Genomic DNA, 15,552 nt, shown 5'->3' on the forward strand with positions numbered 1-15,552 from the left:
CTGGTGCAGCACCTTGTTCTTTCTCTAGTATATTCAAATAAAAACAGTGCACTGAAGACACAGTTTATATTTACGACAAAGCTATGACTGACGTTAGGAAACTTGACACCATGATTCGTCTCATCGATCGACAAGTTATGACACGTTGCCAGATGTATGAACTACCAGTTCAGTGGTATTCTCTATGGTATTGTACATATTTTTATATTTTTGCGCACTCATATACACCAAAAAAATCTACTGAGAACTTGGCCAAGGGATCTTTAGGCTGCCCGCGTTTGCTCGGATGAGAGCAGCCCCACGCACGGGATGTTTAGTCCCACAAAAACGTCCTTGCCTCCATGTGAAGGCTTCAAAGCCGGCAAATTTATCAGAATATTGTGCCAGTTTCGTTACTGCAGGGCAGCAGGACAGCATATGAGCACTGGGAACGGTCTTAAATTGCTGTTATGAAGGAAAGCGGCTCGGTTATTGAGAGTAGACATGCTCGATCACACCCCACACACTGCGAGCTCGAGAACGGGGTGCGGCGCTCAGAACAGATTTCGCTGTAGTGGGGAGTTTAATGTGCCGAGTGGCGTATTTCGTGCATTGCGTACTATGCTCTGCTGAACGCATAACTCAATTAGTTACTTTCTTTGTCGCGTTTCATATCTGCACCACCTCTGCGCGTTACTTAGTTATTACCCTCACGTAAACAGAAATCTACGAGCCTGCCCCATGTTTGATGATCCGAAATAATTTGTAAACGTTATGCTGATAACTTTTAAGTGCTCAGCACTAAATAATTTATTACACGGAAAAAAGGCAGTCTTGCAGTGCAGTTGCTGCGCTCATAAAGAAATACCGTATTATATACGCCCCATGAAGCTTCCTCGTTGTATAGTAACTTTATTTTGTTATAAATGTAGTCTAATCGGGAATCGCTGGCACAGAGCACGGTGCTATTGCTCTGAGGTGACCAGAAAAGCTGTGAAAATCCCAACTCAAGACGGCGTTAATAACTCTTCTTCTTATCTTTTTTTTTTTTTGCGTAATTGTCTTGCGCACGTGGATGCCATCTAGCCACAACACCATCTTCTAGACAAAAACATCATCATCAGCTGCGCCATTATATGGATGGGTCGTTATGGGCCCACTGTGCGAATACAAAAATCAGCATTGAACGGTAATACGACGCGCCTGTTGTGGTCAACACGTAATGTTACGTCACTTTTTGAAGAAGTCACAAGAATTAGGATATCAGTGCCAACTTAGCTTGATTTAAGATTTGGAAGTAGGGTTCCTGCAGCCCGATGCTTATTTATACTAAACGTACTGAGAAACACCGTACAGAGTCTCCCCATAGTTTCGGTATGCCAAAATAAGATGTCTTCAAATCGCCACGTAACAGGAACTTGAGGGATGAGAAGAAAAGAAAAACTTGTAGGTGTTTCTCTCAGTAGAACTTAGGTTCTGTTACCGTTACCATAAATAGAGAGATATAATTAGCCCAACTTGTGCTCCTGCTTTTGCAGAGGATTCTGCTTGAGTGGAGCTTGAAGCACACAGAGCCTCGAACAGGCAAGAGTGCACATGGTGCTGGCTGCTCGGCGCCCGACTACGGCAAGAGCCATGTTAGTCACCAGCTTCTCAGTTTCCCTAGTGCTTCAAACGGCGTAACGTAAGAGGTGCAGCACACTTCTTGTTCAAGTAGGACTTTTTTCTGGTCCAGTTGGTGCATGTTACAGAAAGAACAAGCGCCAACACAAACGCAAGAGTCTGACACGGAGTTTCTCAAACAGTGGTGTTACGGTGGTCCAGTTTGAGAAGGCGCTTGCTTGTCCGTGTCACTCTTTTGCGCTTGTTTGCGCTGGAGCTTCTTATATGCATGACATTCGTTCTCCTTCAACTCACGCAGGCGCGCACAATGGAGAGAGAGGAACCACAGTGCGCGCGACTTCTTGCAGTACCGCAGTGGTGACTTGGAGCATTCATAATACAATGCTTCAGACGCTCCTTTTTTTTTTTGGGGGGGGGGGGGGGGGGGGGGGGGGGTGGGGGGGAAGGGGAGGGTACGAGGGGGGTTATTTCGAGTATTAAGGAAATGCATTTTGAAAAAAAGAGCACCAAACTCACGCTGGGTGCGATCAGCGCCGACACGGCGGCTCCGATGGCCCTCAGGTCGAGCCTCTCGCCGTCTGGAGTCTCGGGCCGGTCGGCCGACAGCAGGTCGGGCGACAGGCCACCGCCGCCACGGAACTCGCGCGGAGTCACGGGGCTGCGCGGGCTGATCATGCCTCCCGAGCTCCATCGGCGACGCGTCAGAGGAGACGAGTCCGGCACCACGAGCAGTGCAGGCGCTGTGAGCCTGGGCGAGGCTGCGGGAGTTCCTCCTCCGGTTCCAGCCCTGGGGGCCCCCAACAGGGGGCAACCACCGCCCGAATCGCCGCTCCCCACTCCGCTCATCGCTCCCTACGGTGCTCCGCTGCTGCTGCTGCTGATGATGCTACGGCTCCGGCCGTTTCCCTCGGGCGATCCCGCCCAGGACGTGACGAGCTGGTACAGCAGCTTCCGCGCAGGGTATATCGTCGTCCAGTCCGGTGGTAATGCGGAAATCGTGTCTTCCACCGAGTTGAACCGCCGAGCTGGCGCCCAAGGCGCCGACTTATATCTCTCTTCCACTCTGTCTTTCTCACTTCTCTACACGCACGCTCCCTCTCCCTTTCTAGCAACTTCCTTCGCGAGTTTGGCTTGTCTCGTTAGGGATCCCAACTCCTAAACTCCGGCGTCGACAGCTGCTGCTTTTCTCATGCGGCTCTTCCCCGGTCAGCCCCGGCCTCCTGCGCGTGTCCTTTCTCTCCAAACAGGCTGAAAAATTGTTTTTCTTATTTTGCGTGTGTGGATCTAAGGGAGACGACTGCCGTGTTTTCTCGTTAATGTTGTACTGGAAGACGCGTTTCAACTGTCCTTCAAGTAGTAAAACACTGCCTGTCGTCGTTCACTCTGTTTAATGGCTGCCCCCAAAGAAGCCGGTATTTCCCTTTAGTCTACTCATTTTGCACTTCTTTCTTCTCTTGCCTCACAGACAAACACGAACTTCCCTCGGCAGAGGCCTTTTTTCTTCTGTACCCTGTGTTCCAACCTGTTTTAAGGCACAGGGTTGACAATACGCTTTCCGCGAACGTCAACAACGGAAGAACCGCGTAGGCTTCCACTGCACGAGTACAGTAGCCGAACACACAGTGCAGACTACTTGGAACTCCTTTGCCTGCTTTAGCGTTTCTGTTATCACGTCCCCGATGTATTTATCGTGAGAAGCACTTCACAAAGCCACATCAATCAATGAGGTCACTTGGCAGTTGCAGTGGGCGTTCGACGTGCTCCGGCCTTACAAAAGGGGGATCTTGTGCTTTCTCGCAGAGTTGTCAATCTTTGAATCACCCTTGATAGACGAGGTGCTTGAGACTAAGGGCCTGCATGTTTGACGATGTCATCGAGCTTCTTCGATGTGCTGTCCACCTGCAACACACAAGAAACACCTCGTAGTAAGCGTGGCTGTTGATAACACAAGTAATGCAACGTGCCAAGGAAAAAAATGCGTAGCTGCTGTGGCCACAATGCCGTAATAAAACTGCATTAAAAGAAAATTATTTTGAATAACAGTGAGAAATCAGGTTTCTTTGAGACCATGACTCCGCTCTCTGGTGAACTATACGTTCGTTATAAGCTTATATATATATATATATATATATATATATATATATATATATATATATATATATATATATATATATATATATATATATATATAGCAAGGGCCCTGGAGATTGTTTCGTTATAGCCGTAGCTTTGCTATAGCCCGTACTGACCCTTCTAAGGGGCATCGTCATTTCTTCGCTATATCCATTATTCGGTATAAACCGTTTCGCTATAGTGAGGTTAGACTGCATATACGAACGGTGACCAGAACATAAAAGCTGTTTTCGTTTTCGTGCGCAGGCTACGAGACCAGACCAACACAAAGTTATATTATTATTCGTATCGTTAATCGGCCCCCTAAGCAAAACCACTTAAGCTTTTCTCTGCCACCGCGGTGGCTCAGTGGTTAAGGCGCTCGGCTCCTGGCCCGAAAGACGCGGGTGCGAGTTCGATCCCGTCCACGGCTGTTCAATTTCGCTGGAGGCGAAATTATAGAGTACCGTTTACTGTGCGATGTCAATGAACGTTAAAGAACCCCAGGTGATCGAAATTTCCGGAGCCCTTCTCTACGGTTTCCCTCATGCCTCAGTTGCTTTGGGACGTTAAACCCTCATTAACCAGAAACCAAACTTTTCAGCCCCTAGAGTTGGCGTGTTTAGACTAGAAATGGAATAAGAGGTGGTCGAATTACTAGACAAGTCTTCGAATTCCTATTTCCTAGAATTCTCCTAGCCGGCACACGTCCCAAGTTATCCACCTGTAAAATTTTAGCTCAGTCGACGTAATTGAGCACCAAAAGCGTTGGTTATCGGTGCAAACTTCCCCCGGGTGTCAAGCAGCAGTTGCGAAAGGCATTCCTTCCACATCGATAGTCGAAAGTGAAGGCGAAACTGTTATCAGCTTCATAGTTCGCTCTACGCCGTTGGAATACGAAAGGCCATACTCAGTAACTGCGTCATGTCGGCGCGATTTTCACGTCTATCGTCACCGTCTTGCATGAGCTATTCCTCAGAATGAGCTAAAGACTTGGAGGAAAATATTTTGGAGCTTACACATGCCAGGGGAATTCCACCAAACGGAGTAGTGTAGAAAAGGCGCAATTCGACTGCCTCGAAGTTTTATATTAAACATGCAGCTATAACTACAGTTATTAAAACGTTTATTATCTGATTTCAATTAATTAGATAATTGGCAATAACAATTATCTGATCCCTTTGTGTCCAACTGGTCATTTCACCTATGTGTGAAAAATCATTCAAAGCTCATTATTCTTATTTAAAGATTGCTGAGAACCCTCTGTTTTGTACCCTACGCATTTTTATGTGTGCATTTATGTTTGCTCACAATACACGTGTGCGTATTTCCTCCCTTTTAAATTGTAAAAGAGCCCCGCCGCGGTGGCTCAGTGGTTACGGCGCTCGGCTGCTGACCCGAAAGACGCGGGTTCGATCCCGGCCGCGGCGGCCGATCGATGGAGGCGAAATTCTAGAGGCCCGTTTGCTGTGCGATGCCAGTGCACGTTAAAGAACCCCAGGTGGTCGAAATTTCCGGAGCCCTTCACTACGGCGTCCCTCATAGCCTGAGTTACTTTGGGACGTTAAACCCCAATAACTAACTAACCAATAAATAACTAACTTAAATTGTAAGAATTGAGTGCGCACTAGTGCTTTATTATTTGTTAGGTCGTAACCGCATTACATGGATTGCTGCACTGCACCCCTGTAAGTGGGCCAGAACATTCCTCAAGCTGTCTTTACAGTTTGTAAGACCTCCGTTCGCAAACAGAAAATAAAAATTTGACCCTATGCCACTGGGTCAACTGCTTTAGCGCTGTTCATCAATTTAATTTTTTGCTCAGTCATGTAACAAGTAAGTATTGGATTTTTTAGAGAGCTGCATATTCATTGCAATAACATCAAAAGTCCCAGAGTAGCTGCAATCTGCATTGCTAAATTGAGCATACGCTCGTTTCAATCTTGAATCCCATCATTGTTGTTTGGATCAGACTTTTTTCCGTGTGGCTTTGCATTTTCAAACATTTCAATTTTTATTCTCAGCAAATTAATCTATGACGAACACTCAGTGTTGAGATTTCTCAGTGCCTTGCTCATGCTCTTGAAATGCAAAACTAGAGAATGAATATCCATTTAGCTCCCAGTGAAAAGCTTGCAACGTTGAAAGTAGCGCATCGCTTAAATTAAGCTTCGAATTTACAGCGTACATGTGCACGAAAGCGGTTGTTATACGCTACGTTTCTCTAGCCCGGCTGTCCACAAAGAACAAACCGAGAGAAGGTTGTTTCCAGGACAAGCGTAATTTGTCAGCGTTAAACAACGTAATATCCGGAGCGCACGGGTAGATGACGAGAATGCCTCTTTTGTTGTAGATCTCGATCGGATTAGCCGTGAGCATCAAAACGCTTGGCTGAGGGAATATGATCCTAAATCCTCGCTTATAGCAGAAGCGTATGTTCTACGCATGTGCTGAGGCCAAACTCTGAAATAAAAAAAAAACATGTACCGAAGAATCGTGCAGCCGATGATGCTTCACTAATTTTGTGGCCGTAACCCGTTGCGGGCCGCATGGCTTCGGAGTCTATACGGCCACAAATGTACACCCGATCGCTGTCTTTATGACCTAGGTGTCTGCGCGCAAAAACAAGGACGTGAACGGTGCGCAGCAAGCGCATTGTTTGTGTGCGTAGTTACCTATGTGGCAAAGAACGACCGACTCGCCGAACATGGTTGTCTCTTATAGCACTGCCTTCTGAAAGCGGCGTCTGTTCTCGAAGCGCCTTGCCTACTGCAGTTGTTAAGCTGCGTAACAAACGCATTCGTTCCTAGGAAAGAGCACCAGATGCATTAAAGCTGACCTTCTCATAGCCAGCTTTGTACTGTCCACCAACAAAACCGCAGTATTTTTGATAGCATTTCAAATGCGGTTCCTCTGCTGAAAGTGCAGTCCTGGGCAAACAGTTACGCGATGCGGATTAGCGGAAAAGAATTTATTTTAGCATTATCTCTTGACGCAGTCACATGGTATCCGTTCCAGCGGTAGGAGCACGCACGTTTCCTCATGCTTGTGTGTTTTTATTGAGCTGGTTTTTCCGAATGCAGAGAAATAAATTTACATAGAACAGTGTTTGAAGATATCCCCAGTAATTGTTCTCACTTCACGTAGGTGCAGCTAAAACGATCCTTTAAGCAAATAGCTTTAAATCCTTGTCGGCAGAGAGAGAGAAAGAGAGGAAGAGAGAAGGGAGGGATGTTAGCCAGAGGGAGTTCTGGTTGGCTGCCATGCAATGGGAAAGAGTGATTAAGGGATTGAAAAGGAAAAGAGAGAAGGGGCGAGGAGCACAGTCAGAGTTTTTCAACATAACGTGCCAACTAGACGCGCTTATAAACAAGCAAACGCACAGATACCAGCAAGCATAAATACCGCCACATAAATAAAATGTAAAGCTGGGGAGGTTGCAGTTAGTTCATGGCCATTACATGCGGGACGCTGATTCACAAGGACTAGGCCGCGCGTGAGACCGGGTAGAGTCCGATTCTCGTCCAGGTTCACATGTAGTGCGCGCCTACCGCATTACCTTTCCCACGGAATTTTCTATCAACCTTAAGTTTGGCGCGTGACAGCCTTAGATGCTTATGCGCCACTAAACCTCGCACAGTTTCCTACCCAAGTAAAACATTCACTGTCCAGAAACACATATCTTGTCTTGGTCTTAACTGCACGTCTGCGCACGATTCGGCCTCGGACGTCGTTACTGCAGCACCCGTCTTCATCTTCCTAAGCGAAGCCCGCGTCGGACAGCGCCAGCAGTCTACGCCCCTTAGGCACTCACTCATTCGGCCATCCATCTACGACAAGCGTCTTTGGCACTTGGCTCAGCGCGGGGGCGTTTCCTCGCGTAGATTCCGCTGCCGGCCAACTCCGGCTGGTAGACAGGCGCCAGAAACAACAAGTCAATGCTCTGACGTGCCTAGGCCCGCAAGGACTACATGCACGGTATTTTGTTTTTGGACACGTACGTTATGTTCTTCTCAGTACCTCGGTTTCTCTGCAGCGAACATGCAGTTATCGTTTGGGAAAAGGAAAAGGGGCGGGGGGGGGGGGGGGGGGGGGGAGGCCTGATTAAGGAGCAGATATTAGCGAGCTGCATCTTAATGGCAGTTTTTTGTAACTTTTCGTGCCATCTTCCTTTTTTGTGACCCTCTGTCAACGGCGAAAATCGTCTTAGTGGAAAAGAAAGGCGCAGTAAATGTTTCACCTGTAGTTACCGTCCGTCATATCCTACGTCTCCGGTAATAAACGACCAACGACAGTTGATCATTAGTACAGAACGAAACGTTACAAAATAGGGTCCCTCCCGTGTCGACACCACTCAAACGTATCTATTTATTTATTTATTTACAATACCCCTAAGGGCCCTCGTGCGAGGGTATTACATAGGGGGGGGGGGGGGGCGATACAAGAATAAAAATATGGCACAGGAATTTGAACAAAATTCATTAGCGAAGCAAGCAAACTCAACGGCAAGCCGGAAGTAGAACAGTTGAGGTGTAACCCAAACACGAAATGCGGACAGAAGATAACCGATGGTAACAAAGGGGATCTCTAGAGAAGCCAGGCACAGCAAGGGGCGTCAGAGTCAGATGGCCGGGCCGTATTAGGAAGTTTCCGGGAATAAGTAGGCCTCAGTACGTGAGGACAGGGTTAATTGAGTGATATCGTAGAGGCATTTTTCCTGTAATGGGCGTGGTCAGGTTAATGTGATGACAGTGAAGAAGGCAAATATTACATTCAACCGTAAATAAGAACCCATCCAGACATCATTTAAGTCGCATGTCATAAACCTAGAACGGAATGAACAGTTTAAGCTCCAGCTGCTTACGTAATCATTTTTTTTCCTGAAATACTGTTCGATCCCACAGCATCCCAACAAACTTGGTTCGAGAACTCGAAGTTGAGGACGCTCGTGCTGCATATTCATCTCAATGCAGTGTTCAGACAGCGAAATGCATTTCTGAGCGCGCGTGCTGCGTGCTTCATTCTCTTTTTTTTTTCGCCTTCTTGCGGCATTCATTATTGAAAGCGACGCACACCCGGAAGTGGTTGCTTTTTAAGGTGCGACAACGAACCGGCTGTATATGCTGCTCAGCCGTTACTTTAAACAGTCGAGGGCTGCGCTTAAAGTATTCCCAGAACGAATAGGTAGCACGCGTTGCTTTTAAATTAGGCACTTGATTTCTCTCACAAAACTTTCGCCGTTCCTGTGTTACTGCGAACAAAGAAATTGCGGAGCTCTCAAACCACGCATGCAAAAAAAAGTATGAACGTATACCAACTCCAACCAAAATGAACGTATACCAACTCGCCTGACTTTCCATTCTACTATATTATGAACAGTTAAACCGCATATCTGATTTGGCAGTACTTAGGTTGAAGAGAGATAATATTAATGCTATATTTCGGCAAACGAACGGTACAGCACATTTCAGGAAGGGCGCAGATTTTTTTTTTTTTTTTTTTTCTGCCTTTGGGCATCCGCTGGTGGTTGTCCAGCCAACATCAGAGATGAAAAAAAAAGAAGCTGAAGCCTAATGTGCATTTCTACGTCCGCGTCGTTTTCTTTTTCCGCCAATGAATGGTGCCGCAGCTACATGTAACCAATCACGTTTAGTTCGGCTTAAGATGCAAATATTTCGCCGTCACACGAGTAGCATCTGTTGCGAACAGGCCCTCTCACCTCGAGGCACACCAGGAAACAAACTCCAAGATCACGTCTGCAAACTTTCTGCGCAGCGCCTTCAGCTGTCGCCTCGAGCATGCGACACGCGCGCACTCCGCAGCCACCGGCAACGGGACAAGCGCCAGCACACGCACGCGCACAGTAACGAGTCCGCGGCTCCACTGGCGACTGCAACGGTGCCGGCACCGACTCTGGCGCACGCCACAAACGGCCCAAGACGAGCGCACAGCAGCTCAAGCGCAGCAGCCGACCTCCAACGCCACCAGCGGGACTGGGCCGAAACCCGGGTCCAAGATGGAGAGGGCAGTGAGAAGCCCGACCGAGGGTCCTCCTCGCCACCGACACCTCTCCTCTTCCTTCTCGACTCCGCCACACCCCCGCCCCACGCAGCCAGCAGACGATTGAGCGGGGGTGCTCTCGCCGCCGACTGGGCGTATGCGGTAATCGTCGCGAGAGCTGCTCATTATTAGGTCGTTTCACGTAGGCATCGGTATCAAGCGGCGGGCGGCGCGCCCTGCGTGGTCCGCTGTGCTCCCGACGCAAAGCGCACGCCGATGACGATGCCGCCGCCGCAGTACAGCAGTGTGCTTTGAGTGTCTACTTGCTGTGATAATGAGTGCCAGCAGCTACGCGATACCGCCGCCCACTGCGAAATCCGCAAATTAATCGCCTCACTCCGCATGTTTTAGCTGATTAGCTAGACTAGTCGTTTACAGTTGTTGGCGAGCTTAAATGACGGGCGTCTTGGTGATAGATGCAGTGACGGCCGCTGCTGTACACGCAGCCATGCCTTTTTTTAGTGCGAAAGCCGTTCAAGGCGCACTCACCGCGTTTCAGCGGTGTGTGTTTCTGTGAAGCCTCTGAGTAGCAAGTGTGCCTCACTGCGTTAGTCAACACCTCAATCGCGCAATAACTAGGCGATAGAAAAATGGAAACTGGTATTGAAGAAACCAAATGACGCAGTCCCATATTTCGGTGGACGGCGCCGCACGGCGCCGTAAAGGAAGGGATAAAGGAGGAAGTGGACGAAGAAAGGAAGAAAGAGGTGCCGTATTGGAGGTCAGCGGAATAATTTGGACACCTAGGGATCTTTAACGTCCACTGACATCGCACAGCACACGGGTGCCTTTTGCGTTTCGCCTCCATCGAAACGCGGCCGCAGCGATCGGGTTCGAACCCGGGAGCGGGTTGCCACCACGCAGACCTCCACGGAATACATTTTCTGTGACTCCAAGCCTGTGGTCTGTAACTAGGCGGTTGGACGGGTGGCACCCCCGGCCATCGGCATCTTACGTTCACACACCGTTCCCTCTTGCCCCATACAAATCATCTGGGTGCCCGCTCACGCGGCCCATCCTGGCAACGAGGCGGCTAATTACATCGCTCGCGATTCGACCGACCGAGCAAGCCCACCCCCGCTGGGAATGGATACGCACGACGCGCTCCCTCACGTACCATGATATTACTTTACATACCGTCTCTCTTGTCTCACTTTGCCCCCTCCGCACAAATCCGTTTCCCAGCACCACCAACGCTTGTGGCGCCACCTTCAGGCCCACACCTTTCTCACACCCCGCACGTCTTGCCGTCCCCCACCCCGTAGCGTACTCGCCGGCCTGCCGCTTAAGTGACAGCCCAAGAGCCGACTACGCTCATATCCTATTCTCCTGCCCAGCACACTTGCCCCCTGCCTCTTGGCAGCTAAACAGCCCGCAGGAAGTGGGAGGCTGCTTCGTCCAGCACCGAGCCGAATCTCCAACTTCGGCTGGTGACCTAAGCAGAGGGACGTCGCGACTAGGCACGGCCTGGACGCCAAAACCGGCAGCCTGAAGGCCGCCCACAGTGCTGCTGCATAATTTTAGTTTCTTTTTTTCCTAATGCCGCCTTAATAAACTTAGCGCCCTATTTTAACTGGCTGTTTTCGCACTGCGTCCTGTGATCCGCGCTTTTATTTCTGCAGGTTTATGATAGAAATATTGAGAAAGAAACAAAGAGAGAAAGAAAGGAGGAAAGAAAGAGAGGAAGAAAGGAGGAAAGAAAGAAAGAAAGAAAGAAAGAAAGAAAGAAGAGAGAAAGAAAGAAAGAAAGAAAGGAAGAAAGAAAGAAAAAGAAAGAAAGAAAGAAAGAAAGAAAGAAAGAAAGAAAGAAAGAAAGAAAGAAAGAAAGAAAGAAAGAAAGAAAGAAAGAAAGAAAGAAAGAAAGAAAGAAAGAAAGAAAGAAAGAAAGAAAGAAAGAAAGAAAGAAAGAAAGAAAGAAAGAAAGAAAGAAAGAAAGAAAGAAAGAAAGAAAGAAAGAAAGAAAGAAAGAAAGAAAGAAAGAAAGAAAGAAAGAAAGAAAGAAAGAAAGAAAGAAAGAAAGAAAGAAAGAAAGAAAGAAAGAAAGAAAGAAAGAAAGAACTGACCGTTTTCCAGGCATCTGCTGCTCTGTTGCTCTACATGTTTCCATGAAAGGTGGTATGCTAACTTCACTCACAAGTCAGTCGATATTGCTGCCTATGAGATGCATGAGATACGAGTATGAAATGTATGAGAGGGATAGGCGATCGCCGCCGCATACGCGAGAATGATGAGCCGCCGTGTGATCGCAGGCGCACAGAAAAACACCCGGCAGGTGGCGACACCTTAACCCCGGTGTTGTTGCAACCTAAATCGAGAGCTGATCGAGGTCTCGCTTCCCGCGTAATTGATCTCCGTCTGCGACCCTCGGGGATACCGGAGAGGCGGCAGAGAGCCGAGGGAGGGAAGAAGCTGCACTCCTCCGCGGACGGAGGCGAAGACGAAAAAGAGTCGGCGAGAGGCCCCCCCTCCCACGTCGAGGGCGACGTGATGGATGTCATTGCCTCCCGGGTCCGAGTGGGCTGCGCCCTGAAGATCTGTCAAGCGGCAGACGGGGCCTCTTCCACGACGCAACAAGATAGGCGAATCGGGCTCCTTCTACCGAGCGAACTGCGGCAGATCTCACACACAGGCGCGTCGGTGTGTAGACAGCATGACCGCTTTCGCACGATTGGGTTGCCCGGGCTAAGGCAAACACTGAAAGAAATGAGTATATCGGTCTCTCGGTTCAATGCGAGCAGGTGATGGCCTGTACGCGTGCGAATCACTCTAGTGGACCGCATGGACCGAGTGAACGTGATCCTTCTATAACGCACAGAAGTCAGCTTAGCCACAAGGCTGTAACTAAACTTTGTACTAAACGTGGCGGTGCGTACAAGTGCAATGCCATCATAATCATCATTCTGACTACACCAACTGCAGGACAAAGACTTCACCCATATCTCTCCAATTAACCCTGTTTGTCCGAACACAACAAAGCTTTATTAACTCGGACTTTAAGGGACCGGATAAAACGTCCGAATAGTTCGAAGTTCGAACTATCGAATGGCCCTCTTTAAAAAGTTGCCGGAAATCTTATAGCTTACTGTAAATTTGTTTGGTGAAAAACTTGCCAATCGTAGTCTGTTATTGAGACGAATGCTGCGCGGTCATGACGATGTTTTGCTGTTCCACGTAATGCTTTGCGGCGTGAACATTGCCAGGAATGTCAAAGCAGAACTGCGCTTTCAGTGGTAAAAGCTTCCACGGCCTCATTCACGGTGCGACTGGGTTTCGGTGGAGCCTCCACATCAGAGTATCATCGCGCATGCAAGGATCGAGGCTTTACTGCAGAAACCTCGAACCAGGCGCGACAAGCGCGCAGTTTCGGCGCACTGGAAGAGCGAACAAAACCTCGCATATGGAAACGATTTAAATGCGCGTCGACGACGGAACAGCGAGACGCCTTCAATAAAACGAAAAGAAAAGACCAGCGACGTTTCAATCCATGCCCGAAAGAGCGCGCGAACTCGGTTCCTTTTAGCTGGCCTATCAGCGGCTGACAGCGATCGTCGCTGCGGACTGACGGGAAACTGAATTATCCGGATTTTCGAATAAACGGAGAGCGAATCAATGAGGTTATACTGCACAGAACGAATACGGCTACGCGGCGTATAATACAGCGTATGCACATGCATACACATCCGAGTCACACTAAGGGCTGGTCGAATGAACATGAGTTCTTTGTAAAGCTCAGTATTTCGGGACAAAGTTAGGACCAAGCTGTTTACTAAACATGACGGATTGTGTATGCACATGCATACACATCCGAGTCACACTAAGGGCTGGTCGAATGAACATGAGTTCTTTGTAAAGCTCAGTATTTAGGGACAAAGTTAGGACCAAGCTGTTTACTAAGCATGACGAATTGTACGAATGTGCATCTTTGGCCGAATTTCTAGCGGAGAAAGACGGGGACCAAGAAACGAAGTGCACAGGACAAAGCGCCACTAAGAACTCAAAATTTTACCAAAAGCACGCAGCATTTACACAGTAGCTGCCATTAAAAACAAAAGGAAATCATTATTGAACCTTATGATATCGCCTTGGCTATCTCTTTCTGCACTAGAAATTCGGCCCATTATGTAACGACTAGCCCGTAAGAAAGTTCTCGAATGTGCAAAGCATACAGATATACGGCGTATGCGACCGTGTATACGGTATATGATCCCGAGACATGCTAATGGTCCGAATCATTCGCATGAAATTTCAATCTTTGACATTTTCAAGGCCGTTGTACGAGCGTTTTTCGAGCGGATCCGCACGCATAGGGGCGACGGACAGCACAAGCCAGTACATAGGTGTCCGGCCGGTCAGGCGACCGGCGAAAAGTTGGACCAACTTGAACTTCGGTGCGGGCTTGCGGACTAGGCCGGCGACCGGATTGCATCTATTGGCTTATTTTTTATGTCATATGTCAGGCCCCTCCTCTTCGCTTTTGCCAGGATAACGATGGTCGTATGTGGATCGAACTGGGAAGCTGGTGGTAGCTACGCCGCGAACCGTATTACATTGGCCGCATGATTACGAGTGTGCAGACCGACTGCGAACTTCGCCGCATGCAGCAGCTTCGATTGACAGTTCCCTTAGTTGAGTTCCGTAAGCATCTACGGTGATGCAGTTGGTATGAAACTGCACTAATTTAAAGATCCAGTGTTTGTTGTGGATGATTTTGCTGGTGGTCCTTTTGGGTCGGGAAATCAGTGGTATGAACCCGGATCAAATGTTCACATTTGTTCAGAAGCATTCCGAGTTAGCTGCACCAGTTCATTTAACGAGACATTCTCGAAGCGTACAGAATAAGATGTCATTGATGCGCATGCGCATGTCCATCTGCTACCTTTGTTTGCCTCTGACTGCCTGCTACGAACATGATTACTTGCCTGCTCGGTGACAGAGATGGTGGGCCACAATAACTGATGTGTTGGCAGTGTAGAATACTTCCCACATTTCCTTGAACCTCCTTGCATTTTCCATGTGCCTGAATCTATGTTCTCACACACAGATGCATATTTGCACCTCCCTCAGTGATCAGCTAGGTTTCCTGGCGCACTTATCCATTCAAATTTGTTGTGTGGTCACGACAGCACCATTTCTGCGCAGGTTCCCAAGCTACATTAATAATGCTTATTTCAGTTCTTTGAAATGTGCTTAGCGCTGTCTCATGGAGGCTGGCTGTACAATGCCGACGTTGACCCGTTTCTGATTGTCCTGTAGTATCGATGGACACATTGACTTGTCGAGGCAGACACCACGTTTAATAAGAGACGATAGCCTTACTGCTTGGATTTAATTAAATCGTCGTTGCTGCTTACGTTCTCAGATTCCCTGCTTTGCACTGGCGCCAAGTTCTATCCTTGCCCGCCATGAATGCCTGAATCCGCAGCATTGCGCTTTTCTTCTGTGGTGTACTCTGTCAAAAAGTTCTAACTTAGCACTGTGGGCTGCGGAAAGGAGGCATCTGTGAGGTTATGAAGGTCAAAATGTAAGCAAGCGGCTTTGTTCTTTTATTTTTAAGCGGCTTAATGGATCTTGTGTAGGGAGCAATTTGCGCAAGGATGTGATTCGCCAAGCCGAGACAATGATTTTGAAATCAGAAAGTGAAGTGCTTTGGAAACCAGACAGTGTGTGAGCAGGAGGAGTCTGTGGGCCTGGCAGTTCAGGGTTTAACACAAAACTATATGTACACAGTGTGGCAAGCCTTGTGATAGTAATTCCATTGTGTAACAGAGGTACATGATT

At 48.3% G+C, this 15,552-nt stretch overlaps 1 protein-coding gene across 3 annotated transcripts in view; it reads right to left on the reverse strand.

The window, feature by feature from the left end:
* The window catches only part of Gycalpha99B (guanylate cyclase 1 soluble subunit alpha 2), a 198,036-nt gene that overhangs the window by 149,863 nt on the left and 32,621 nt on the right, over nt 1–15,552 (reverse strand). For 2 of the 3 annotated variants that reach the window (XM_089566075.1, XM_089566076.1), the window contains exon 2: nt 2,119–3,501. In XM_089566075.1, the coding sequence (XP_089422201.1) occupies nt 2,119–2,448 (330 nt within the window). In that variant the 5' untranslated portion in view covers nt 2,449–3,501. Of the gene's footprint in view, nt 1–2,118; nt 3,502–9,433; nt 9,636–15,552 lie in introns of those variants that run through there. The other variant, XM_089566074.1, reaches the window with a different exon arrangement.

The sequence above is a fragment of the Amblyomma mixtum genome, chromosome 1, assembly GCF_055824585.1.
Source record: "Amblyomma mixtum isolate Tamu chromosome 1, ASM5582458v1, whole genome shotgun sequence".
In the NCBI taxonomy this organism is placed as follows: Eukaryota; Metazoa; Arthropoda; class Arachnida; order Ixodida; family Ixodidae; genus Amblyomma; species Amblyomma mixtum.